Here is a 27,752-nt window from a genome sequence, read left to right as displayed (position 1 = left end):
AGGGCCCAGCATCCTCTCCCTCTGCCCAGGCCAGGACGACTCCCAGAGGACAGGAGAATCCAACAATTCTATTTATTACCAGACACCGCAGCGCCCGTTGGAACTTCGGGGCAGGTGGGAAGGAGCAGATCACACATAGGCAAAGACTGGGGGAAAGAGCCTGGGGACCTGGTGGGTTAGGGGAGCAGGGGGCTGAGGCCCACACTCCTTTAGGAAAAGTCAGAGGCTGAGGCCGCCGGAGCAGGGGCCGCTGTTGGCTCTCAGGGACTCCCGCTGCGCCCTTCTGGGGTCTGGGGTCCCAGCAGAGCTGAGCTGGGCAGGGTCTGGCGACGAGTTTCCCAGACACTCCCTAGAAACCTGGTGGGAAAGTGCGCCCTTGGGCTGGGCTGGCAGAGGATCCTGGTGGAGAACCCGGGGATGGATGGGCTCTGGGAACTGAGGCTGGGGGAGACCCTGGCCAGTCCTCGCTGGCTGTGAGTCAGTTTCTCCATCCTCAGAACACCCGCATGCCCCGAGGGCTCCGCGGCCTTTCAGGAGGGGTTGGTGGCGGCCCCGCGTGGGACACAGCCCGGCAGCCCCCGCTGCCCCGCGCCTTCACAACTCCGGCCGCTGAGTGGCCTGCGGGGTGGGGTCGGGACTGGAAGTGGAGGCGTCCAGAGAGCCGGCCGGGTGGGGGGTCCGGAGGGTGGGGCCCAGGTGGAAGCGGCTCCGTTGCTACGAGCGGCCCTAGCAACGCACCCATTCAGCGGAGACAAAGGCGCTGTCACTTGAGCGCAGAGGCGCCGCCGCTCTCTTGTTCCTGCAGCCGCGGCGCCCGCGGGTGGGGGTGGGGCGGGTGGGGGAGGGGCGCTGGCCCCGGGGGACGTCTGGGCGGGCCTATGGGGGGCGCCTTCAGCCCATTCTGCAGAAGGGGAAGCTGAGACTCTCCGGGACTGAGATGCCAGCCGGGGATGGGGGCCGGTCGGGGCCTGGGATCCCACGGACCCGGGTTCACGTGGCCCTACGTTTACACCCGTGTGGCTACTGCTGTGCCTGGAGTCCCCCATCCGCGCCAGTGGGGGCCTGGCCCTGGCTCTGTTCGGGCTCTGGCTAGCGGCTGCGCCTTTCTGTGCCTCAACTTCCTCATCCGCGCAATGGGTGGAGAAAGGCACCTCCACTTCCCCCTCACTGGCTCAGAATCAGCAGGTGCCTGGGCTGAGCACTGAGCCTGCCCCTGGGAGGAGCCTGGTAAACAGGGCTCTTGCCTTGACTGGAAACAGTCGCCTGGCCGAGGCTGGGGCTGTGTGGGTTTCAGATGGAAGGAGTGTTCCCCGAGGGAAGCGACCAGCGGGCAGGGTCCCCATGGCTCCCCTGGGCCGGGCTGAGCTCCCCAGGCTTCAGTCCTCTCCCTGAGCCGGACCTGGGGTGTCCTCACCCTCCCACAGTCCCCCCTGCCACTGCCCAACCCCTGTCATGCCCCCATCAGCTGGTGACCTGCAGCCTTGGAGGAAAGCACTTGTGCCTCAGCTGGTTTGGAAGGCTCTGGGTCCTAGGGCATCAGGCCGGAGCCCTCAGAGGGTGAGGGGGGGTGCTGGACTTGGGGGGCAGAGAGAGGGGAGGACAGAGGGAGGCAGGCTGTGCTCCTTGGCAGCACCTGCTCAGACTAGGGTTCCATGACCTACTCTCTAACGAAGCTCTCCCAAGGGGTACTGCCTGGTCCCTGACAGGCCCCCAGTGCTCCCAGGGGACCTGTGGAGTGAGGGGAGGGCCTCTGCAATTGTGAGAGGTTGGGTATATTGATTTCAAATCACTTCCATCCTGGTACAGGGGAGCTTAGCGGGTGTCCTGGCCCAAAAAGAAAAGAGGGGACCCGCTGAGGTGGGGACTGTACCTGAAGCTTTGAATGCTGTCAGTTCCACAGCCTGAGGACAGAGGGGCTGTCACAGGGGTGGCTCCCACTCCTTCTGCTGCCCCTTGCCCTGGGGATCCTTGGCTATAGGGGCCTCTGCCAGCTTGCGGCCAGCAGCTCCCCCTCCCTGGGCCCTTCAGCCCAGGAACAGAGAAACAGATCCCGGGGAAGCCCTCATCCCGGCCCTACCCAGGCCCTGTGGCTTCCTGACCCTGCCTGCTGGCCTTGCCAGCCCCCTAGCAGAGCCCTGTGTGACCCACGCTGTCCCAGCCTCACCTGTCTCTCCGGGTTTGCAATGGAGGAGAAGGCTGAGGGGGTTCTAGGGCCATAGGTCCCTAGTGAGGAAAATGCAAACTTTTCAGAGACGAAGGCAGGGAGAGCTCTCTCTGCTCCCCCATCCTGGGAGTGGGGCCCTCAGGATCCAATACTCTAAGAATCCACTCCAAGGTTTACCTCACAGATTAGTAATGAGGCCCAGAGAGGGAAAGGAACTTGCCCAGGGGCACACAGGAGGTGACTGGGAGCTAGGATTGGAACCTCTGGCCTGGCCTTGAAGTCATTCAACCCATGCCCTGCCTCAGAGCCCCGACCTCATTTACTCACCATCTCCAGGAATCCCCCAAACCCTTCTGCATGGAGCCCCAGGGAAGGTCACCCTGGACAAGCCTATGCCTGGGCCAGGCCCCAGGAGCCCGGGTTTCCTGGCAGTGGGGAATGAGTGACAGGACATTGCTCAAGCCACAGGGTTTCAGGGTTTCCTGGGCCCTGGTTTCCTTTTTTCAGATGGACTAAAAGGATCTGCCCTTGTCCTCCCAGCTCTGCCTGAGTGCTGGGGAAACTGAGGCACTGGGCGGCACTCCCACCTGGGTGCTGAGAGTACCTCTGAGAGCCGCGTGTCTCCGGGGTGGAGCCAAGGCTATGGGGCTCCCTCGGGTTGCCTCCCAGGGACCTGGGGGCCTCAGGCTGGTCCCCCAGCTGGCAGGGCTGGCACAGGACTGAAAGGAGAGGATGTGGGGGCTGGGACCTGGCTCTGGGGGCCTCCCGCCCCCACCCACATCCCCAGTGTCCTGAGCACCTCGGCCACCTTCTTCTCAGCCATCCTCTGCAGGGCGCTCCGCACCTGGTGGAACACTTGGAGGTCAGGTCGGGGACCCTCCGTACCCCTCAGACCCCCCTCCCTGCAGCCGGCGCCCCCAGACTCACCTCCTCATTGCAGGCAGCATAAACCAGGAAGATGTACAGCCCCTGAGGACAGACCCAGCGAGTGGGCGATGCCTCAGGCCTGAGCCCCCGACCCCATCCCCCACAGCCTGGCCTTGCCTGGGGTCCTGGCGCCCCGCAGGGGCAGAGACACTCGCAGAGATACCCAGAGACAGGCTGATGGGCAGTAAGTCGGCCCTGCCCTCGTGCCTGCCTGCGGAGGGGTAGCTGTGGCATTTAGCAGGACGGGGGACCAGAAGGGGTTTTGTCCCATGCAACCCCAACCTTCAGCCTCTGCTCACCAGGCAGCCTCTCTGACTCCAGTCCTCTGTGCCCCACCCTGGGCCTGCCCCATCCTCACCGCCTCGCTATGCTGTGCGGTAGGGTTAGGAGGGGACACCTTCCTGAGGCTCCAAGGTCAAGTCAGGTCCTGGGACAACAGCCCTGGGAGTGCCTTCTCCCTGTGCCTCTAGCTGAGTGGCCTTCACCTCCCTGAGTCTCCGTCTTTTCATCTGGAAAGGGGAGATGAGGCCGGGACTTGGCTCCTGAGGGGATGGGAGGTGCTGCCTGTGAGGGACTCACACAGTGGCTGGGGCGGAGCTGGCTCCCTCTTCCCACACCGTGGGACCAAGAGGCCCTCACCACCTTCCCTGCACCATCACATCTGGGCTCTCACTTGACCCTCGCAGCAAGTCTGTGGCGGGGGTGGATTCATTCTCCGCATTTGATGGAGAGGGACCAGGAGCTGGGGGTGGGGGACAGAGGAATGGGTCCTAAGCTCCAGTGTGGTCCAGCCCTGAGGCTGTCCTGGGATCCCCCCGGGCAGTGTCACAGGCAGCTGCTTCTGTGCTGCGGCCCAGGCAGGAGGGCACAGGTGGGGGCCTGGAATTCCTTGGGGCCTTCCAGCCTCCCAGGGCTGAAAGCTGGAGCCCAAGAGCCTGGCTGGTCTCCCTGGTGCCCAGGCACCAACTGAGGTGATACCATCACCCCCATTCTCCAAGACAGACCCCAAAGACTCCCAGGTCCCCACGCCCAGCCTGTTCTTTCTCTGTAGCCTCTGCACTGCCTTCTCCGTCCCATTTCCTTCTACCCACTCCTCACCACCCAAAGGCATCTTTCCAAATGCCGACCCAAGAACACCAGCACCTGCCTGACGCCCTGCATGGCTCCCAACTAGCCCGGGACAAAATTTGAGCTTTTCTTTCTTTCTTTTCTTTTCTTTTCTTTTTTTTTTTTTGGACAGAGTTTTCACTCTTCTTGCCCAGGCTGGAATGCAATGGCACAATTTTGGCTCACTGCAACCTCTGCCCTCTTGGTTCAAGCGATTCTCCTGCCTCAGCCTCCCGAGTAGCTGGCACTACAGGCACCTGCCACCACACCCAGCTGATTTTTTTGTATGTAGTAGAGACGGGGTTTCACCATATTGGTCAGGCTGGTCTTGAACTCCTGACCTCAGGTGATCCACCTGCCTCAGTCTCCCAAAGTGGTGGGATTACAGGCATGAGCCACTGCACCCGGCCAAGTCTGAACTCTTTACGACAGCTTTGAGGACCCTATGCTCTCTGCCCCCCACACTCCCTCCTGCCCCATTTCTCACCAGCCTTACCCCTCATGTCTCCCCGCCATTTGACCCCACCATGCCCCTCCCCCGGCTTAAAACATTCTTTTCCCCCTCTCCATACAGCTGTCAGGTCTTGGCTGAGAGTGACCCCCTCCAGGTGGCCCATTCTGCCTCTGATGAGCTGTTCCTCTGTCCCCACACTGCCTTGACCAAGGCTCGTTTTCTCTCGGCCTCAGTCACGACACACTGTGGTTGTGTGGTTTTAATGTCTGCCTCTCCCTCAGGCTGAGAATGTCACAGAATTCTTTGGCCCTGGGCATCTCCACGTCCCCCAGCGTGCAGGCCAGCCAGGGCACGGGGAGGTGCTAGGGGAGTGCGTGTTGAACAACTGAACAAAACAATGAGCTCACACTCGTGGGATTCCTAGCACGTGCCAGGTATCGTGCGTAGCCTTGGCAAATGTTATGTCAGTCAAACTCCACGATGATCCCATAAGGCAGGTGGGAATCTGATCCCGTTCAGTTAGATGTTGAAACGGAGGCCTGGTGCCACTTCTCCAGGCCTCACAACAAGGCTCTGTCCACCAGGGCAAGTGTGAGCTATGGCTGGTTATAGAAGTGAGGCTTTGCTCTCCCTCGACACAACCCGGCACTGGGGCCAGAAGGATACAAATTACTTACAGAGAGTGAATGAGGTTGGGCAGAGTTTCATCCCTGAGTCCCAGGCCTCCTCCCTGGTCACTTGGTCACCCTCCTAAGAGTGGGATGTACCCAACTTATGCCCAAGACTGATGGAGAGTGAGAGGGGGATAGGGATGGAGGTGGAGTGCGAGGGGAAGACACAGAGAGACCTCGGTGGACACAGAGAGAGAGAGACCAAAGGAGAGGTGAAGGGAAAGGCTGTGCCTGGGGAGAGGGACTGAGAGAACAGGGCCCTGAGCCCAAGAGGGTCATGTGACTGTCGGCGGCAGGGCCCAGACCCCACTCCTGCCTTCTGAGCTCCTGCCTAAGGCAGCCTCTCCTTGCCTTCACCAGGTGAGCATCTCAAGGGTGATCTGAGGCTGCCTTAAGCAGGGGCAAGAGAAGGTCATGCATATGGAGATGGAGAGGCAGAGATAAAAAGACCAGTGTCAGAGGGCTGGGCAAGGTGGCTCATGCCTGTTATCCTAGCACTTTGGGAGGCCGAGGCGGGAGGATCATTTGAGGTTAGGAGTTCAAGACCAGCCTGGGTAACATGGTGAGACCCCCGTCTCCACTAAAAATACAAAAATTATCCAGGTGTGTGATCCCAGCTACTCAGGAGGCTGAGGCAGGATAATCGCTTGAATCTGGGAGTCAGAGGTTGCAGTGAGCCGAGATTGTGCCACTGCACTCGGAATGAGACTCCATCTCCAAAAAAAAAAAAAAAAAAGCTAACAAACCAACCAACAAAAAACAATCCGGTGTCAGAGAGACAGAGGAGAGAAGTGGAGAAACATGAAGACAGACCCAGAAAGAGCCAGGTGGGGTCAGTGCCAGAAAAAACATCCATGGCCAGAGGGTGAGAGGGGCACAGGGAGAGGGGGACAGTGACAGAGGGGGAGCCTGAGAGACAGAACCAGAGAAGATTCAGAGACCAAGATTGGGACAGAGAGAGAGGAAAGAATGAGAAGTGACGGGAGGGAGGTGAGATGGTACGACGGTGGCATTGCCCCATGGCTGTGTCTCTGCCCACCTGAGGGGCACAGGTGAGGACGGAGAGCATCAGGGATCCAACGCCCCATGATGTGAAGAGGGGCACCTGGGAAAGAGCTGGAGGAATCGCCATGGCAACAAGATGCCACCACCTGCCCCACCATGTGACAGGTGGAGAAGCCTCGCCAGGGGCCAGCCAGACTGAACCCAGCCATGAAGCCCTGGGGGGCGTGGGGCTTGGAAGAGGGCTCCCCTGCCTCGTCCCCTCACTGAACACTTCATTTCTTCATCGTGGCCATGGTTTTTCTGCTCTACCAAGGGCAGCTCCACAAATACAGGAGCTTTTTGCTACCTCGTTCCCTGCTGTGGCCTGGCACCCAGCACAGTGCCTGGTACGCACCAGGCGAGCTGTGAATAGCACACGGATGAATGAGTAACTGGGTCCAAGCATGCTCCCAGGGAGCAGCCAGGACCCATCTGCAGTCAGCTGGATGCCCTGTGGCTGAGAACACAGTCTCTGGAGTGGTGTCCCAGCACTGATGCTGCCTCCTGGGGGGCCTTGGGCAGGTGACCCCATGAGGTCTCAGCTTCCCCACTTACAAGGCTTGTTGAGAGATAAAAATAGGAGCCTGGCTTGGGGCTCAGAGGGAGCACCCAGGCACTGTGAGTGGCTGTTACCGCCTTGGCTCCCATTCTTCAAGGAAAAGATGGAGGATCCCCAGCTCGGAGGGCACACGGACCCTGGGTGGAGTTTGCACCTGACTTCCTGAGCCTGGCACAGTCCAGCTTGGGCCCTCGCCCACCCACCTTTTGGCCCTGAGAGGGACCCGGGCCGGGAAAGCGGGGAGCAAGAGGTGCAGATGACAGGGAGAGGTGCCTGGCGGAATGGTCCAGGGAGGTCAAGGGAAAGGGAGGGGCCAGGAAGGGCCTAGGTGGGCCTGCCTGACTCCCAGCACCCACCCCCTGGCTGTCACTGCGGTTAATGTTCTGGTTCTCCACAGACCTGCCAATCCCCCAAGAGGGACCTAGTTGGCCCCCTCCCTGACACAGGCCCTGAGAGACCCGGGGAGCCCGGGCCCTTTCCCGAAGCCTCATGAACAGGCCTCCTCACCAAACCTCTTCTAAACGGCTATCCCAGCAGGCCGCAGACCCCAAGCGGGAGGTGACTGATGCTCTGCATCCCCTCCCCAGCTTCCTGGCAAGAACTAAGTGGCTCTGGCACCAGCTAAGGGGCTGGAATTTCTGCCAGACCCTGAGTGTCCAAGCACAGTGAGCCTTAACACCCTCTTTCTGGGCCTAAGCCTCCGCAGCGGGCAGAGGGGCCCCAGGAGCCTCCTGCATGAACTGCTGGTTGATTGGAGGTTGCCTGTTCCCCCCGACACTCAAAACTCCTTCTTAGAGAGAATGTCCCAGTTGCTGTTGAATGTCTCCTATGATGGAGGGCTCACCCGCCGCCCCAGTCCCTGACACCTCGGTCGTCCCCTCCGAGCTTTCATGCATATCAGGGCCTAGTCCCAGAAGATTGGGGCTGGAGGTACCTGAATGGAGTTGAGGCCCACGGCAGCGTAGGCCCAGGCGGGGCTCAGGTGCACCAGGATGCCCACCAGCCAGGTCAGGCCCAGGACGGGCAGCAGGACCAGCACAGGCTTCACCGTGGCCCTGTAGGAGGGCAGGCAGGGCTGACGGGGGTTGGAGGCCTGGGGAGCTCCCCGCAGGGTTCCAGGGAGAGCAGCACCTGTAAGTGCCTGGAGTGGGGTGGCAGCTGAGGGCTAGGGCCATGGCTCAGCAGGACTTAGAGAGAGCCAGAACCTTTGACTGGACTTTGTTGCCCCCTCCTCAGAGACAGAGGTGGCATGAAGTAGGGTAGTAGCACTTGGGAGATGGGGTCCCAGCCCCCAGCCTGGCTGGAAGGAACGGGGTGGTAGCTGTTCAGAGCAGGGGCCGAGGCCTGAGCAGTGGGAGCAGCAGGGATGGGGTCAGGACTCCCTTCTCCCTCTCTAAGGGCCCTGGGGTTCCCTGGCTTTTCGGGGATCCCCCCCAGCTTGGGCTGCCCTGTGCTTGGTGGAGGATGGGTGGGGAAGGAGAAAGCCAGCAAGGAGGCAGGGCTGGGAAAGGAGGCCGGCGGGGTCCCCCTCTTGCAGAGCGTGACCCCGGAGGGCGATGGGGGTCTTTGGCAGGAACAGGGACCCAGGTCCTCACCCTGAACTTGAACTTCTGGAGCTAACCCTGAACGTCTGGGGCTAGCCCTGATTTGAGGGTCTCCCCTACTTTGTCTCCTGTAGGCTATCAGTACCTTCCGTAGACAGTGCACCCCTCGAACAGTGGCTGATGTCCACAGCTCCCTCACACGGATCAGTGACCATCCCCACATGTGACACGCATGGGTGCATGGGTGCATAGGTGCATGCTGACACAAGTTGACATGCCCGAGCATGTGTGACACAGATGCAGGGACACATATGCACCCACATACTCAACACAGACTCGGGCATGGCCACACGGCCACGCTCTGGACACAGACTTGCACGTGCTCTCGCCCGGTGAGCCTCAAGCCTGGTGCCGGCTGACCCCGCACTTCCCGCTTCCTCTTGGCCCCCCTGTTCTGGGGCCTCACCATATCTGGGTCCAGATCTGCTCCTGCAGGCAGGGCTGTGGGCTCAACATGCGGGCACGGCGGCGGGCGCTGGACACGGTGACCATCACCACACGGGCCAGGATGCAGGTGTTGGCCTGGAGACCTGGGGTCAGTGGGTGAGAGGCCTTCCCCGTCCCCAACACGCCCCTCCCCTGCAGGTCCCCAGCTCACAGTCAGCACGAAGAGCACAGGCCCCACGAAGGCCCAGATGGCATATGTGTGCACATTGAGCCAGCAATGTCCGGGGGCCACGTAGTCACGGGGGAGCATGGCCAGGGTGACTGCCACAATGCCCACAGGCACGCCTAGGGGAGGGAGAAGGGGGTCCAAGGCCGGGTCACCTGCTCTTTCTTCTCCAGGACCCAGAACCGCGCCCGCCAAGCTGCAGCTGTCCCCTACTGGAGGTTGTACTTGGGCCACTGGGGAGGTCCAAGGAGCAGGGCTGGGGGCTCTGATACTGTTGGGGTGGCATTGGAGCCACAGTAGTTTGGGAGTGGGGAGAGCTGAGGCTGCTTTGGAAGCTACAGCTGGGCGTCTCCAGAGATGGAGGCTGGGCAACTGGCTGGCTTCAGATTTGGGGAGATAGCACTGTGGATGGAGAGGGGAGGCTGGGAAGTGGAGACGGATTACGAGGAAGGGGCTTGGGTAAATTGGAGGTTAATAGGACTAAGGAAATTGAGGTCATGTCAGAGATGGGTGCTGGGTGATGCTGGGTGCTGGGTGATGCTAAATGCCGGATGCTGAGTGGGGCTGGGTGCTGAGTGCTGAGCGTGGGGCCGTGTTAGATGGCAGGGTCGGCCATGCAAGGTACAGCTGGGGAGAAGAGAGTGTGGGCGCAGAGCAGGCCTCACCCCAGCCTGTGGCGTGGTAGAGCCGCATGCCTGGTCCCGGGTGCATGCTCACAGCTACCACTTTCCTCCACAGCAACAGCCCCTCCACCAGCATCCAGGAGAATGCCGCCAGAAAGAGGAAGTGCATTGCGACTGTGACAGCCACACATGCCACCTGTGGGAGCGGGGGAGAGCGGGGATCCCCACCTAGGTCCGAGGTCAGACGCAGGTGCAGGCCGGCCCCGCAGCCCTGTGCCCAGCCTGGCCTTGCCAACCCAAAGAAGTGTCAGCGGGTGAGGCCTCTGGGCAGCAGCCTGGGCCCCGCTCCACCATTTGGAGCCTTTCCTCCCTGGGCCCTGCTCCTCCCCAGGGAGGTGGAGCCAAGTGAAAACGGTGGGGGGCAGGGGGTCACCCTAGAAAAACCCACAGGCACTTTCCCAGGCTGCCCTGGGCTTCCGGCCCACCCACTGACCGCCCACCTCATTGGCCTTGGCCCACTCGCTGGTCATGAGGAAGCCCTCTGCACAGGCCAGGGAGAAGGTGAGGTTCTTGTGGACTGTGGTTCGCTCCGACTTGGGGACCCTGGAGAGGACAGAGGAGTCCGTTAACAAGACCACTGCCGGTCCCCACACTCCGCAGGCCCCTGTCCTGCCCGGTCCCCTGTGCCTGGGCAGGTGGAGGGAAAGAAAGCAGCTCCACAGGGGACCCTGCACATCCTAAGGAGAGGCTCAGACCGAGGTTCTGCCGGGACCAAGGATGGACACCCGACCGATGGGGACATGGAGGCCTGAGCGAGGCGGGGAGGGCCCTGGCCGCCAGGCTACGGTGGTGAGCTCTCCTCACCCGGCCGCCAGGAAGAGCAAGAAGGTGGTGGTGAGGGCGCAGAAGGACACACCACAGCCGACAAATGAGAGAGTCCTCAGCAGCGACTCCTCCTCAGGGCCTCTCTGTGTGGAGGGACAGAGAAACCCCCTGGCACCACCCAGACCCGACCCAGGCCAGACCTCGCCCTGCCTGGTGACTGTAAGGCCCCCCATGCCATATTCACGTCTGCAGTGCAGCAGCAGCCAGCAGGGCCCAGGCCTGCACACAGTAGGCATTTAATAAGCAGGTGTGAGCATGTCCTTCTCTCCTGCTGGCTCTCCCTAGACTGACCCCAACTGGCCCAGATTCCACCGACTGGACAGCTACTAAGAGCGCTGACCGATATGCTCACGGGGAGGGATCCTAGGGACCATGGAGTGTCGTCAGAATGGGGCTGTGGGTGGATCGTTCGTGATGTGGAAAAGCATCCACGCTCTGACTTTTCTTTCTTTTTTTTTTTTTTTTTTTGAGACAGAGTCTCACTCTGTCCCCCAGGCTGGAGTGCAAGTGGCGCAGTCTCAGCTCACTGCAACCTCTGCCTCCTGGGTTCAAGTGATTCTTGTGCCTCAGCCTCCCGAGTAGCTGGGACCACAGGCACGGGCCACCATGCCCAGCTAATTTTTGTATTTTTAGTAGAGATGGGGTTTCACCATGTTGGCCAGGCTGGTCTCCAACTCCTGACCTCAAATGATCCGCCTGCCTTGGCCTCCCAAAGTGGTCAGATTATAGGTGGGAGACACCATGTCTGGCCTTGACTTTACAGGAAAAATGCATTTGGTAACCTGTTTTTCTAACGTGCCCCTCAACATGCCAGGTGACCCCAGCATTCCTGAGGCTCAGGTCCCATCTCACCTGACTTCTCAGCAAGTGACCACTCAGGGCCCCTTTCCAGCTCCAGTGAGTCCAGCCCCTCCTGATGTCCCGTTAGAGTTTCCCCTCAACAAGCTGTTTACAATTTATTATTTACTCATTTATTTTTAGACAGGGTTTTGCTCTATCACCCAGACTGGAATGCAGTGTGGCATGATCTTGGCTCACTGCAGCTTTGACTTCCTGAGCTCAAGCAATCCTCCTGCCTCAGCCCCCTGAGTAGTTGGGACTATAGGTGCGAGTCGCCATGCCTGGCTAATGTTTGCATTTTTTGTAGAGATGGGGTTTCGCCATGTTGCCCAGGCTGGTCTTGAACTCCTGGGCTCAAGTGATCAGCCGCCCCAAGTTCTGGGACAACAGGTATGAACTATTGCGCTCAGCCCTGTCCCCCACAATCTATGACAGCTGGCATCCCTCAGAGGCTTCTTCTTACTACCTATTGGCTCTTCTCTTCACCTCCAGCTAAGGACCCCCCTCCTGACACCCGCTTCCCACCAGGCACTCACCTGTACTTCATAGATTTGCAGCAGGACGGCAAAGCTGGTGCTGTGGTTGCAGAAGCAGGCGGTGGAGTCCGGGTACAGGGCAGCCACGGAGCAGCCCGTGGTGGCCCAGGCACCCCCTGTATATGGGCTTGGGGGATGGGGAGGGAACAGAGGGCTCTTGAGATAAGGTGGACAAGGGGGTGAGGGGCCAGGAGCAAGCAGGGGAAAGGCTCTCCGCAAAGCCTGGGGCCCATCACCGCCCTGCCTCTAACCAGCTACGTGACCTTGGGGAGTCACCGCCCCTTCCTGGGTCTCAGTTTTTCACCTATAAAATATGCTTGAAATTCTTAGGATGGTAGGAGGGCGGGGCTGATACCAGTGATCGCTGTTTATCAACATCATTAATTACTGAGCCACTGGGACCAAGGTTCCCTACCTCAGCTAAAGATCCAGGGCAGGGAGCCGGGCTAATCCCTGGAGCCTGCTCTGCTCCTTCAAGAGCCCTAGGGCCCTGGCCTCAGATAGATCAAGTTCAACACCCATTTGACAGATGAGTCCCTTCCTAGGCATCTCACAGAGTGAGTGCTTCCTCCTGCACATACTCTCATGACAGGGAGCTGACTACCTGCTGGGTAACACATCCTCCTGCCCCAGCTTGTCCTAGAGCTGGGAGGAGCCTGGAGTCACCCTGAAAGGCAGATGGTGAACGGAGGTCAAAACCATGTGTAAGTCTTGCCTCATCCCCAAGCAGAGTGGACATCTTTTTAAAAAATCATCTTAAAGGCTGGGTTCGGTGGCTCACTGTAATCCTAGCACTTTGGGAGGCCAAGGCGGGTGGATCACCTGAGGTCAGGAGTTCGAGACCAGCCTGGCCATCGTGGCAAAACCCTGTCTCTACTAAAAATACAAAAATTAGTTGGGAGTGATGGCGGGCGCCTGTAATCCCAGCTACTTGAGAGGCTGAGGCAGGAGAATTGCTTGAGGGACATGGAGGTTGTATTGAGCCAAGACTGCACTACTGCACTCCAGCCTGGGCGACAGAGCAAGATTCCATCTCAAACAAAACAAAACAAAAACAAAAAAAACCTGGAAATGGAAACTAACCTGATACTGTAGTTCCAGAAAGCACAGACAGGCTCCACCAGCTTGTGACGGAAGGTCTGGAGGCAGGAGACAGGGACAGGGCAGGTGCATGAGCGTGGATTGAGCAGCACGGTGCAGGTGTGAGTGTGGATGGGAAAGGAGAGAGACCAGGAGAATGGAGGGACGCCAAGGACTCTGCATTTTAGGGACCGGGGGGTTGCCCACCATGCGTTGTGGATGAAGGGGCAGAGGGGAGGCAGAGGGAGGAGAGTGCAGACTCTCTGGTGTGGAAGGTGGAAAAACTGGGAACGAGCTGAGCAGCCATCACTGTGGAGTGGTTAAGCAACTGTGCCTCTCTTCTCCTTGGGATACTGCCTCTGGTAAGATGAACACACAGACCTCTGGCTACTGATGTGGAAAGATCTCTGTGATACGTTGTTCAGTAAAGGAAGAATTCACAACATTGGGCATGATATAAGCCCATTTATGTGAAAAATTAAGGTCTGCATACTTGTGAAAACACACACACACACGTACACACATAGCATGTGTGGGAGCAAACACACAGTGAACTTAACAGTGGTTAGGTCTGGGTTTGAATGTGTTACGATGCATGTGTTAGTTCTTTTGTAATTAAACAATGACAAAAATATAGATTTTATAACATGTCATTAAGCAGTGAAGACACATCAAGCGGCTAGTGGTACCAGCCCCAGTCTAGGTAGTGAAGGTAGCCGGAGCTTGGGACTTGGGCCATCTGTCCTGACTGGCGAGGGTGATGGTAATCACACCTCACTTTGTGTCTTGCCAAGCACTTTCATGTCCTTTATTGTAGCTGATCTTCATAGCAACCTAAGAGATAGCTATAAATTCATGCAATTTCAGATGAGGAAACTGAGGCTCAGAGAGGAGGGTTAACCTGCTCAAGATTTACACAGCGCCATGCTTTGCATGGCTCCATTGAAAGAGGAAGGGCTTTCATTTTGCAAAAGGAAATAAATATATATAGTGTTATGTGCCCAGAAAACAGCTTAAGTAAAATGCACCAAAATGTTCATAGCGGTTATCTCTGGGTAATAACATTTTGTCTTTATCCTTTTCTATATTTTCTGAATTTGTCACAATGAGTAACACATTGCTTTCATTTATTTTTATTTTAACATATTTTAAATTATTAATATATAAAAACAATATCTCAAAAATTTATCCTTTAGAATATTAAACAGGGCTGGGCATGGTGGCTCACTTTGGGAGGCTGAGGCAGGGGGATCACTTGGGCCCAGGAGTTTGAGATCAGCTTGGACAACAAAGTTATATCCTGTCTCTGTGAAAAATACAAAATAAAATTAGCCAGACGTGGTGGTACGGACCTGTAGTACCACCTACTTGGGAGGGTGAGCTGGAAGGATCGCTTGATCCCAGGAGGTCGAGGCCGCAGTGAGCTGTGGTGGAGCCACCGCACTCCAGCCCGGGCGACAGAGGGAGAGACTGCCTCAACAATAAATAAATAATACAAATAAAAATATAAGCGAAATTGACAAAGTTCTAGCTAGACTGTCCAAGAATGAAAAAGAAAACTTCACTGTGGAGTCTACAGATGTGAAAAGGATCATAAGGAAATAGTATAAACAACTCTGTGCTGGAAATTTGACAACCTGGATGAAATGGACACATTCTTTGAAAGGCACAAATTACCAAACCATCTCAAGAAGAAATAAAACACCCAAATAACCTGTATCAATCAAAGAAACAGAACACACAATTAAAAATCTTTCCACAAAGAACACACGAAGTCCAGAGGAATTCATTGGTGAAGCTGATCAAACATTCACAGAGGACAGAACTCTTCCCAACTCATTTTATGAGGCCAGCATTAATCTGACACCCAAACCAGAGGAAGACAGTACAGGAAACTATAGAACACATTATTCATTAACATAAACACAAAAATCATCAACAAAATACTAGCTAACTGAATCTAGCAATATATGTAAAAGATATATATAACCATAACCAAATTACACTGATCTCAGGAATCCAAGGTTGGTTTAACACTTGAAAATCAGTCAGTGCAATTTACTAGATTAATGAAATAAATGAGAAAACCATATGATCATATCAATGTGCAAGAAACATTTGACAAAATTCAAAGGCCATTCATGATAAAAAATCTCAGCAAATCATGAAGAGAAGGGAACTTGATTTGATGGACATCTACAAAAAGCCCAAACATCACACTTAATGGTGAAAGTCTAGATGCTTTCCTTCTAAGATAACAAATGAGACAAGGATGGCTGGCCTCACTACCCAATTCAACATTGATCCAGAGATCCTAGCTGGTGCAACAAGGGAAGAAAAACAAAGAAAGGAAAGGAAGAAAAGGGAGGAAAGGAAGGAAGAAAAGGGAGGAAAGGAAGGAAGGAAGAAGGAAGGCAGGAAGGAAGGAGAGAGAGAGAGAGAGAAAGAAAGAAAGAAGAGAAAGAAAAAGAAAGAAAGAAAAAGAAAGAAAGGAAGGAAGGGAGGAAGGGAGAGAGAGAAAGGAAGGAAGGATGGAAGAAAGAAAGGAATAAAGAAGGAAAGAAAGAAAAAAAGAAAGAAAGGAAGGAAGGGAGAGAGAGAAAAAGGAAGGAAGGAAGGAAGAAAGGAAGAAAGAAAGACATGGATTGGAAAGGAGAAACAAAAACTGCCTTTACTTGCAGACAACATGAGCATGTATGTAGAAAATCCTAGAGATTCAGGAAAAGAGCTACTATAAGTACTAAGTGAGTTTGGCAAGGTTGCAGAATATAATATCATTGTACAAAAATCAATTATATTACTATATACCAGCAACGAACAGTTTAAAATTAAGAAAACAATACCATTTCTGGTAATATCCAAAACTTTGTAATACTTAGGAATATATTTAACAAAATATCTCTAAGATCTGTTCACTGAAAGGTATACATCACTGAGAAAAAAATGTAAAAACCCTAAATAAATGGAAAGCTATGTCTTGATAATGAATTGAAAGATGCCAGTTCTCCCAAATTGATATACAGAGTCAATGCAATGCTAATAAAAATACTAGTAGGTTTTCTATAGACATTTATGAGCTGATTCTAAAATATATATGGAAATGCAAAGAATCTAGAATAGCCAAAGTAACTTTGAAAAAGAACAAGGCTGGGTGTGGTAGCTCGTGCCTGTAATCCCAGCACTTTGGGAGGCCAAGGCAGGTGGACTGCTTGAGCTCAGGAATTTGAGACCAGCCTGGGCAACATGGAAAAATCCTGTCTCTACAAAAAGAAAGAAAAAAAAAAAAATTAGCCAGGCATGGTAGATTGCCTGTAGTCCCAGCCACTTGAAGGGCTGGGGCTGAGGTGGGAGGAGGATCCCTTGAGCCAGGGAGGTTGAATCTACAGTGAGCTGTGTTCATACCACTGTACTCCAGCCTGGGCAACAAAATGAGACCCTGTCTCAAAAAAAAAAAAAAAAGAAAAAGAAAAAAGTTAGGCCAGGCACAGTGGCTCACACCTATAATCCCGCACTTTGGGAGGCTGAGGCGGATGGAGCGTGTGAGGTCAGGAGTTCAAGACCAGTCTGGCCAACATGGTGAAACCCTGTCTCTACTAAAAATACAAAAAATTGACAGAGCATGGTGGCATGTGCCTGTAATCTCAGCTACTGGAGGCTGGGGCAGGAAAATCACTTGAACCTGGGAGGCAGAAGCTGCAGTGAGCCGAGATCGCACCACTGCACTCTAGCCTGGGTGACACCCAGAGATCACACCCATCTCAAAAAACGAACAAACAAACAAAAAGCCCAAAAAACAAAGTTGAAGGATACACTACCTGATTTCAAGGCTTACTATACAGACACATTAATCAGGACAGTATGAAATTAACATAGGGATAGGCATATAGATCACTAGAACAGAACACACAGCCCAGAAATAGATCTACACATATACAGACAATTGATTTCAACAAAGGTGACAAGAAAATTCAACGGGAGCAAAGAATAATCTTTTCAACAGTGTTGGAACTGGTTGTCTATATGGAAAAAAATTAACTTCAACCTTTTTACCTTCATAATATATGGAACTTAAGTTGAAATAAATTATACACCTACATGTAAAAGCTAAAGTGATAAACTTCCTTGAGAATATCTTTGTGACCTTTGGATTGCCAAAGCTTTCTTAGATAGGATACAAAAGGCATGAGCTATGCAAGACAAAAATTGATAAATTGGACTTCATCACAATTAAAAACTTATCTTCCAAAGATACTATTAAGAAAACGAAAAGCAAGCCACAGACTAGAAGAAATTATTCACAAGACATATCTCTAACAAAGGACTTGTATCCAAAATATATAAAGAATTCTTACAACTCAATAATAAAACAAATAATTTAAAAATTGGGGAAAATATTTGAAGATGCATTTAACAAAGGAAGATATATGACAGCTTAATAAGTGTATAAAGAGATGCCCAGAATCATTGGTTTTCAAGGAATTGCAGCTTAAATCCACAATGAGATATCAATACATGACTATTATAATGAATGACATTAAAAACACTGACAAGGATGTTGGCAGAGGTGTGGAGCAACTGGAACTCTCCAACGCTGCTAGTGGGAATGTAAAAATGGTTCAACCACTTTAGAAAACAGTTTGACAGTCTCTTAGGAAGTTAAAATACACTTATGCAACAATTCAGCAAGTCTACTTCAGGAATCTACCTAGTAAAGAGAAATCATGTATCCACAAAAAGACTTGTACATGAGTGTTCATACCAGACTTATTCATAGTAGCCCAAACTGAAAACAAATCAAATCTCTGTCAACAGGTAAATGGAAAAACAAATCATGGTACATCCATATACCTGAATACTACTCAGCAGTGAAAAAGGAATGAGCTACTGAAACGTGCAACAACATGAATGATTCTCAACAATGGGACCTGAGCAAAAGCCAGGCCTCAACACATACTAGATGATTCCATTTACATGAAACGCTAGAAAAGACAGATGCAGGGCTGGGCACAGTGGCTCACACCTGCAAATCCCAGCACTTTGGGAGGCCAAGGTAGGCAGATCACCTGAGGTCGGGAGTTCGAGACCAGCCTGACCAACATGGAGAAATCCCATCTCTACTAAAAAAAAAAAAAAAAAAAAAATTAGCCAGACGTGGTAGCGCATGCCTGTAGTCCCAGCTACTCAGGAGGCTGAGGCAGGAGAATCGCTTGAACCTAGGGGGCGGAGGTTGCGGTGAGCTGAGATCAACCATTGCACTCCAGCCTGGGCAACAATGGCGAAACTCTGTCTCAAAAAAGAAAAAAAAAGAAAAGAAAAGACAATCTACGGTTACAGAAAGCAGGTCAGTGATTTCCTGGGGTAGCAGCATGGAACACTGACTGGGAAGGGGCACAAAGAAGCTTTTTGGGAAGGTAGAAATGTTCTAGACCTTGAGTGGGGCAGTAGTACACACGTATATACACTGGTCCAAACTTGTCAAATTGTATGCTTAACATGGATGCATTTTAGCATACGTAGATTTAGACATTTCAATCAATTTGATTTTTTTTTTTTTGAGACGGAGTCTTGCTCTGTTGCCCAGGCTGGAGTGCAGTGGTGTGATCATGGCTCACTGCAGCCTTGAACTCCCAGGCTCAAGCCATCCTCCTGCCTCAGCCTCCTGAGTAGCTGAAACTGCAGATGTTGTGCCACCTTGCCTGGCCAATTTTTCTATTCTTTTGTAGGGATGAGTTCTCATTATGTTACCCAGGCTAATCTCAAACTCCTGGCCTCAAGCGATCCACTTGCCTCAGCCTCTCAAAGTGCTGGGATTACAAGCATAAGCTACCATGCCTGGCCTCAATCAATTTGACTTTTTTTTTTTTTTGTCTTGGGAGGATATATACAAGAGACTGATAAGCAGTGGTGTGTGTGTGTGTGTGTGTGTGTGTGTGTGTGTCCAAGATTAGTGGTTGTGAGCAAAGAAGATAGCTTTCTCTGAAACATTCCAGTGTTTCAGAAGGGAGAATAAATTTGTGTATTAAACGTGAAATGAAATTTAACATATCTTGGAGATCTTTCCATGTCAGTTTATACAGAAATATCCCAATCCCTATACAACTTTCAGTTGACTATTCCATTGCACACTTGGTCCCTATTACCTGCAGGAGGTGGGTTCCAGGACCCCTAAGGATACCAAAACCTGCCAAGGCTCAAGTTTTTTATATAAAATGGCATGCTATTTGCATATAACCTACACACATGCTCCTGTATACTTTAAGTCATCTCTAGATTACTTGTAATACCTAATACAACTTAAATGCTATATAAATAGCTGTTATGCTATCTTGCTTAGGAAATAAAATATAAATATATAAATAGCTGTTATACTGTCTTATTTATGACCCCCAAAATAAAAGTCTATAGATGTTCAGTACAGATGCTATTTTTTCTGAATATTTTCCATCCATGGTTGCTTGAATCCTTGGTGGTGAAACCCTCCCATATGGAGGGCTGACCATATATATCTACAAAACTTTGTTTTTTGTTTTTTGAGACAGAATCTTGTTCTGTCGCCCAGGCTGGAGTGCAGTGGTGTGATTTTGGCTCACTACAACCTCCGCCTCCTGGGTTCAAGCGATTCTCCTACCTCAGCCTTCCCAGTAGCTGGGACTACAGGCGTGTACCACCATGCCTGGCTAACTTTTATGTATTTTTAGTAGAGATGGGGTTTCACCATGTTGGCCAGGCTGGTTTCGAACTGCTGACCTCAAGTGATCCGCCCTCCTTGGCCTCCCAAAGTGCTGGGATTACAGTCATGAGGCACCGTGCCCAGACCTACAAAACTTTTAAAGGAGTCCCCTACTGATGGACATTTAGGTTATTTTTATTTGTATGAAGCACATTCATATGTGAAGGCTCCTGCACACACACTGCAGAGAGTGAATGAATGAATTCACTGCACACACCGCAGTGAATGACTCCATGAGAACTAACAGGTTTTCAAGTTACGCAGACCTAGAATGAAATCCCAGCTCTGCCACTTACAAGCTGGGGCCAATAATCAAGCTGTGGATAAAGTACACAGTTGGAGGAGTAATGAATGTGCCATTCATTAATGCCACCTGCCATAAGGTGCCCCTGCAGTCAATCGCTTCCCTTCCCATTCCCTTGAGGACAATGGAGGTGACTTGCAGGTACATTTTGTGTGCATTAGTAGGCCTTGGTTGTCCAATGAATAAATATTGGGGGTTGGGGGAACTGAGCCAGGACACATGCACCAGGATGGCTGCTTCCCAGAAGCGCCACCCAGTACCTGGGCCTGGTGCTGCAGATGAAATGTCACGGCCATGCTGACCTCTCCAGTGACGTCCCACACTTCAGAGGAGATGATGGCTGACCCCACCTGGGTGCCTAGGAACCTGTGGGCAGAATGGGAGCTTTCAAGGGTGGCTGTGGAGGAGGGATGGTGCCTGGCTGGGGCATGTCACTCAGGCCCCTAAGGTGGAGGTGGCAGCCTCTGTGGCCAAAGAGGTATCAGGAATTATGGCACCTGGTTCAGTCTTGCCTTAAGGACTTGCTGGTAACTTGGGTAAGTCCCAACACAGAAGCCAGAACCCCAGACAGAAGTTGAGCCGTGTTCACCTCCGGCAGGTGCGGAAGTGTGTGTGTGTTGGGCAGAGGTGGGAAACGGCGGGCCCTGGGCTGCTAAGGACACATGCACCCACCAGAACGCGGGCTCTGGCCTTCCTGGGGAGGGGACACAGGCCCTCACAACCTTCCAGGTGGCGCCTACTCACCTCTGCACCCTGTTTGCTTCCTCTGAGCTGGCAGGGGCCTGGGGCTGTAGGTCCAGCCCCTCTAGGGTATGCTGGAAGACTCTGGAGGTGAACCAGCTGTGGATCACGGTGACTCCAGAGAGGCCTGGCTGAGTGGAAGGGGCACCAAGGCACCACCCGGTGGCTGAGCAAGCACCACCAGCTGGCCCTAAGGGTGATGCTCTCCCCACTCTACAGATAGGGAAACTGAGGCTCAGAGAGGTTAAATGACTTCCCTAATATCACACAGCTAAGAAGTGGAACAGTCAAAATTCCAAGCAGCCACAGTCTATGTGCTTAACCTCACATCTCCAAGGCCCTTTGCCCCTTCCCCTAATCCCCCACCACTGCATGGCATCAAGCATAGGGGGTCTCCCTCCACTACCCACTCCCAAGGGAAGATGTGCGCGGTTCCGTGGAGGAGACTAAGTGAACACCACTATGTGGTGGGTGCTTTTAACCTCATAAACCACAAGACAAGTAGTAATGTGCCCATTTTACAGATGAGCAAACTGAGACTCTGAAAGATGAGTAGCACAGCTAGCAATGGTTAGAGCTGAGGTTTGACCCAGAACCCAACAGGGCTCTCGACACCCCCTCATCCTCACCCACCTTTTCTGAGGAGTCGCCTCGCTTCACCTGCAGGAATGTGGATATGGCCGGCCCCCTCTGGACGTCCACCGGGCATTGTGAAGAAGCAGCCCCTCGTGCTGGCCTCCCTCAAGCGTAAGCTGCGCACCTCCAGGCCTGGGGGTAAACGGGGCTGGGTGGCTGGACCTCGGAGTGAGGTCTTTCTGCTGAGCCAGCCCAGCTAGCAGGGTCTGGATCTCTCTCTTCCTGCCATAGGCCTCAGAGTCCACCATTTCTGCTCAGAGAGGTTCAGCAACTTGCCCAAGGCAAATCTGACTTTTCCAATTCCAGGGGAAGGGCTCACTGAGAAGGGGGGGTGGTGGTCACCGCGAGGCAGGACCTGAATATTGATGAGTCACCAGAAACTGATGGGAGCCCAAAGGACACGTGTTTGTACCTGAAGCTTCACCACAGGTGCACCCCCATTCAGGCTACAAACATTCACCGAGTATGTACTTGGGCTTGGCCCCGAGATGCAGAGACGGCTTACCACTTAGGGAGTGTCCCGTGGAGGGAGATAATCCCATTATGTAATTGCCAGAAATGCAATGAGAGACACATTCAAGGTTCTGGGGTAATAGAGGCGGGAGGAACTGTCTCTCGGTGGAGGATAGAGCTAAAACGGGAAGGCTTCCTAAAGGGAGTGATGCCCACGCGGGGTTCTGAAGGATGTATAGGCATTTGCTAGGAGATCAAGGGAGAGAGGGCATTCTGGATTCAGGGCACAGCATGGGCAAAGGCAGGAAACAGAATGGAGTGCCTGTGGAAGTGCAGACAGCTCCCAGTCACCAGGGCGAGGAGGGAGGTCTGAGTCCAGCCGTGTGGGCAGGTGGGTGCAGGCTCACCAGCATGGCGGTGCTGGATGCGCATTCGGGGCTGTTCTGAGGTCATTGTGGTGCTCAGCAGGGCTGCCAGGCGCTGCACACTCGCCACCAGGGTCATAGGCCCACCAACCACCTGGGAGGATGCTGCATCTCAGCTTCCTGTCACACTCTGCACCCCACTGCTGCCTGCCCTGAGTGCTGGAATGAACGCTCCATGATCTGGGAGGTGGTCCTACCCTCTCCAGACCCTCCGTGGCTCTTTAAGGACTCCAGGATCAAGTCCTGGGTCCTCAGGTTGACACTCGAAGCCCTGCATGCCCCAGCCTCCTTCGACCTATCCAATTCTATCTCCCAAGCCACCCCATCCTCCTGTTTGCCAGCCAGGGCACACTCGGAAGGCTGGGCCATGCCTACCCCTTCGCTGTGGCTCAGTGCTAGACCTGTAATGGTTGCTCAACACTGAGATTGCAAAAGGAAAGCCATGGGTGGGAGTGGTGAGAGCAGGGGAGGGAGGAGAGGAATCTGCATTCATGGGGCACCTACTCTGTGCTGGGCAAGTCACACTGTTCATCCCTAATGCCTCTCCATTGCCTTAGCAAGGCTGGTGTGATCATCCCCATTCCCCAGGGAAGAAAACTGAGCTTCAATCTGGCTCTCCCCAGTCTACTGCAGTGCCTCGGATCCCTAATCAACTATGGGCTTGCACACTTCCCAGGATGGGGAGCTCACTACCCATAGCGAATCATTCCATAGAACCAGCCTCCTGTGTTACGCCGTCTTCCCCTACCCCCATGTCCTAGTCCCAAATCTGTCCTCTGAGGCCCACCAGGGGTACCAGGTTTGCTTCTTCAACCCCAGATAATTTGCAGGCACTGTTCATGATTCTTGTTCCTCCCCTGCTCTGGACTGATCACTCCCAGGCCGACAGCTACTTCTGCCAGTACAAGATTTCCAACAGCCTCTCCATCTGGACAGCACCTCTCATGCTGTCCAGAGTGTCTGGGCTGTTTAGGCAGACAAGGTGGACTGTCCACTCCGTATAGATCCCCCACTTAAGGTGGTCAGCAGGTTCTTGGAGATAGGGGAGGCTCTTACTGACTGGTGGCTCTTAATCATTTCATTTAACTACAGAAGCTATTGGCCAAGTGCAATTTTTTTTTTTTTTTGAGACAGAGTCTCACTCTGTTACCCAGGCTGGAGTGCAGTGGTGTGATCTCGGCTTACTGCAACCTCCACCCGCTGGGTTTAAGTGATTCTCCTGCCTCAGCCTCCCGAGTAGCTGGTATTACAGGCTCCCACTACCAGGCCTGGCTAATTTTGTATTTTTAATGGAGACAGGGTTTCACCATGTTGGCCAGGCTGGTCTCAAACTCCTGACCTCATGTGATACACCCGCCTCAACCTCCCAAAGTGCTGGGATTACAGGCATGAGCCACTGCGTCCAGCCTCAAGTGCAGTTGTTTGTGGAAATTAAACTTATCAAATAGACAAAAGAGAAGCTTCTCCCGATAGATGCAGAGATGGAGCCCAGAGCTAGGTGCTGACTCCGCCACAGCTACACAGCCAGCTGGTGGCTAGGCTGGAACCACAGCCCAGGCCTCTGCCCACCCAGCCCTGCCAGCCTCACCTCACGGATGGACAGCCATGCATCAGCCACCTGCTCCTCCAGGACCAGACTGGCCACAGATACAACGCGTTGGCTCAGCTGCTCCCAGGGGCCTGTCAACAACAGCTCAGGGTCCCCAGCCCCGAGGGCCACTACCCTCTTCAGGAAGCGCACAACAGCCAGAAGTGTGGCCGGCCCCAGTGGAGCCATCTCCATCGCCAGGACATGCTCCAGAAGGCCCAGGAAGCTGGAGGCCTCCGCTGGGGACAGGGTCCCATGGGCTTCGGAGAGGGGGTCCGGGAGGAGCTGTGGGCAGAGGAGCCACTGACTCTGGGTCTGGTTGTTATGCGGGGATCCCCCCAGGAGCCACACCATTACAGGGGAGGAAACTGAGGTGCAGCGAGGTGACCCACAGAGCCCCCAGGCTCGCCAGCCCCTGAAAGGGAGCTCACCACAATGTCATTGGCCAAGGCATTGACTCGGCTGATAACATCCTGGCCAGGCCACGACTGAGCATCCTGCAGCCGATGATAGGTCTCTGCAAAGGAGTGGATGCCAGGCTGGGCCCCGGGCAATACCCCTGCCCAGAGGTGCCAGCCTGTTCAGCGACCTCTACCCACCACGTGCTGCCCAGGGAAGGAAGAGCACCTTGCTGGCTGTGTGTCCAGAGTCTTACACACAGTGTTCTAGATGGGGAAACTGAGGCACAGAATGGCAAAAGAGCTTGCCCAACGTCACACAATTTGGATTCACCCTCAGGTCCGTCTGAACCCACTGCTCTGTGGCTTAGACTCCATGGAGACCTTGAAGCTCTGAGATGATTCTGAATTCCCAGACTTTGCCAATAGCTCACCCCTTCTCAGTCTACTCTGGTCCACATCGGCTTTCCCTTCAGCAGAGCCCAGGGGCACAGCCAGGGCGCACCTGTCCGGTAGCAGCAGAGGAAGAGCTGCGGCTCCAGGCAGAGTTCAGAGCCCTCACTGCGAGGTGCCGGGTTCCACGTAGGGCACTCCTCGGAGGGCACTGGCAGGCGCGGGGCAGCTGTTAGGGCTCCCTAGGGGTCCTGCGCACCCTGGCAAGCCAGGATGCACGGCCCCGGGGTGAGGGGGCAATGTGAAACCTGAGAGAGGGACACTGTGGCCAGCTCGGGGTAGGGGTAAGGTGGAGGCTTATGCTGGGACCAGGCTTATGCTGGAGCTCGCAGGCACGACAGCCTGGAGAGGGCGTGGCCAGAGCTAGGCGTGGCTTGGTTGGCAAGGGGTGGATCGAGTTCCAGGTTCGGAAGGGAAGGATTCGGGGCCACGGGGTGGGGCCGGGGCGGGGCGGGGCGGGTCGTACCGGGACAGAGAAGGCGCACCCACACCATGGGCAGCAGCGAGGGTGCTATGTCCAGGGCGCCCGGGTCCCAGCGGAAGAGCAGGCCCTCTAGGGGGGGCGCGCAGGCCTGTGCCTGGTGCAACTGCGTGGGACTCAACGCCCGCGCCCACAAGTGGAAGTCGGTGAGGTTGCCGCTGAAGGCGTCATGCGCCGAGAAGCCACCGCCCAGGGAGTCCTGATCCTGGCCCAGCACCAGGATGCTGCCGGACGGCACCGGGTGGCCGGCGCCCAGTCCCCGCGCCCCAGCGCGCCGCCTCCCGTCGGAGAACAGCGCCCAGCGCCCGCCCCTCTGCTCCCATGTGGCGCACACATGGTGCCAGCGGCCGTCGGCGCGGAAGGCTGCGAGGAAGGGCGCGTGGTGCCCACGCACCACCAGCGCAGCGCGCACTACGCCCCCTGGCTCGGCGAAGGCGCGCAGCTGCAACGCGTTGGGCAGCGCGGGCGCGGCAACGGAGAAGAGCGCGGCGGGGTCGGACGAGGCACAGTCCCACTGCACGTGAGCACACGCGGTCAGCGCCGCCAGCTCAGGCAGGGGGCTCCGCAGCCGCGCCGCGCGGTCAGCCGTCTTCTCGCCAAACACCAGCACTGCAGTGGTGCGCGCACCTGCGGGGACACGTGGGCCGCGACCTCAGTTTCCTCCCCTGTGAACACGGTCCTGCTCCTGCCCTTTGGCTTAGCGGCGGGGTCTTTCCAGGCTTTGGGGTACCTCCCCACTTCAGGAAGGAGGAAATGCGGGCTAGCGTTCCCCTGCCCAAGAGTCAAACCCCGACGTCCAGTCCAGGGCAAGGGAACCTGGAGATGCAATGGGATCTTACTCCCAGCTCATTCTGCAAGTATTGTCACTGTGGGCTCCAATCTCTTAAGGTCCCCCGAGCCTCTGCCCCTTGCTCCCATTTCCCAGGGGCCCACACTCACGCCTCTGAGGGGGTCTCCGCAGAGGCACCTCTCTTTGGCCCACCCAGACCAGATCGCGCAGCCGTGAAGCAAGAACCCCATCAGGGGGCTGCAGTGCCAAGTGGCCAAACTGCTGCTCGCAGGACTCTTGGGCCTGCCACCAGCTCAGTCGCTGTCCAGAGAACTTGCACACCCCACCTGCAGTCTCCACCACCTCGCCGGGGGCCACGGGGGCTAAAAACGATAGGAGAGACGGGTGGGGGTGCATTTTGTGGGCATCTGACTCTTCCAGGGCTGGGCGGAGCTAAGGACACTGGGCTTGGAGTCATTCGGGCTGGATGGGGCTGAACCCCGCCATGTTTATGGCCCCCTGAGTCCTGTCCTGTTGCCGAGCTCGTTTCGTCATCTGCACAATGGCAGGAATGAGATGGAAACCAGTGAAGCTTTCCTCGCAGGGCCTGGTGTGGTGGGGGTGAAACTAAATGTCATTCTTCCCCTCCTTTGCATTCTAAGCCAATGCATCCCTTGGATCACAGACTTGCTTAGCTGGGGGATGGGGACCCTCCCTGGGGGGATCCCTCATACCAACCTGGGGCCCAAGGATTCCTTGATTCACCTGAGGAATTGGAGGGGGTCCCAGAGAGATTTCTGATCTGGGAGAGAAGAAGACAGGTGGCAGTGGGGCAGCCCTCCCCGCACACTAGCTGTTATTGAATGCCTACTCTGGGGGTGGGTGGGAGGGGGCATTCAGTGGAAGCTGCAGGCTCTGCTCTGCAGTCAGACCTGAATTCAAATCCCACCACTCAGAGTGGGATCTTGGGAGGGCCCTTCACTGCCCTGAACCTTTTCCCTGCGTGAGGAGTAAACGGGCTGATGAGTAAGAGGGGTCGCCCTTAGTGAGTGCTTTTATTCCATCTGTGCCAGGGCTTATCTTTCGTAACCTTTGCAGTGACCTCATGAGGTGGGATGGCCACTTGGAACCCTTGAAGCTGTGAGTCCCCTTGACTTCCTCCCAGGCATCGCCCTCCCAGAGGTGAAGGTACCAAGAGGCAGAGGACACAGTAGCACCACGGTGCCATCCTGGATCCAACAGAGCAGGTGACTGACAGCAGGGGTCACAGGCAGGCCAACATGGACTGAGGAAAGAAAGTCACAGGAAAGCAGCTTGGCATCCTGCCTTGCTTCCCCCTTGGATTTCTGCAGGGTCCCTTTGCCCTTTGCTTGGCTCCCAGACCCCACTGAGCTGGGAACCAACCAGTGGGCTGGAAGCCCAGGTGGCCCTCCCACTAGGGACGACATTTACTTGCACAACAGATGGTCTCCAGGAGCCCCTTCAGGACCGAAGCAAGGAAACACTGTTGCTCTGGAGAGCTGGGAGAGGAGGAGGCAGCAGCAGTCGCTGGCCAGAGAGGGGCGAAACAGAGCTCAGGGTCCCTGCGGGGGTGGGGAAGTTCAGGACCAGGTGGCTTCTTTGTGTTGCTTGGTGTTCTCTGCCAAGGCTCTGCTTCCTCAGGCCTC

The 27,752-nt window shown here is 54.8% G+C and overlaps 1 protein-coding gene across 7 annotated transcripts; it reads right to left on the bottom strand.

The window, feature by feature from the left end:
• Nucleotides 1-48: 48 nt before the first annotated feature.
• LOC105464085 (adhesion G protein-coupled receptor D2) lies at nucleotides 49-27,668 on the bottom strand. 7 transcript variants are annotated; one of them, XM_024787385.2, is made up of 26 exons: nucleotides 27,538-27,668; nucleotides 27,278-27,370; nucleotides 26,824-26,887; nucleotides 26,256-26,468; nucleotides 25,302-25,943; nucleotides 24,888-24,986; nucleotides 24,416-24,501; nucleotides 23,985-24,269; nucleotides 22,379-22,490; nucleotides 21,516-21,650; nucleotides 20,886-21,009; nucleotides 20,402-20,507; nucleotides 13,111-13,166; nucleotides 12,028-12,154; nucleotides 10,631-10,734; nucleotides 10,267-10,369; nucleotides 9,809-9,962; nucleotides 9,129-9,262; nucleotides 8,937-9,052; nucleotides 7,861-7,981; nucleotides 3,092-3,133; nucleotides 2,964-3,008; nucleotides 2,769-2,883; nucleotides 2,165-2,223; nucleotides 1,871-1,901; nucleotides 49-726 (listed from the first exon to the last, which is right to left on the bottom strand). In XM_024787385.2, exons 2-26 carry the CDS (start codon nucleotides 27,311-27,313, stop codon nucleotides 494-496), a joined length of 3,342 nt encoding a protein of 1,113 aa, XP_024643153.2. In that variant the 5' UTR covers nucleotides 27,314-27,370; nucleotides 27,538-27,668; the 3' UTR covers nucleotides 49-493. The 7 variants fall into 7 exon arrangements, with proteins under 7 accessions (XP_024643153.2, XP_070934415.1, XP_024643155.2 ...); XM_071078314.1 differs by having other exon boundaries at nucleotides 2,973-3,008; XM_024787387.2 differs by having other exon boundaries at nucleotides 12,028-12,067.
• Between the last annotated feature and the right edge of the window lie 84 nt (nucleotides 27,669-27,752).

Source organism: Macaca nemestrina, chromosome 14 (assembly GCF_043159975.1).
Source record: "Macaca nemestrina isolate mMacNem1 chromosome 14, mMacNem.hap1, whole genome shotgun sequence".
Classification (NCBI taxonomy): domain Eukaryota; kingdom Metazoa; phylum Chordata; class Mammalia; order Primates; family Cercopithecidae; genus Macaca; species Macaca nemestrina.
Note: the sequence above shows the minus strand (reverse complement) of the source record. Positions and strands in the feature narration are given on the sequence as shown.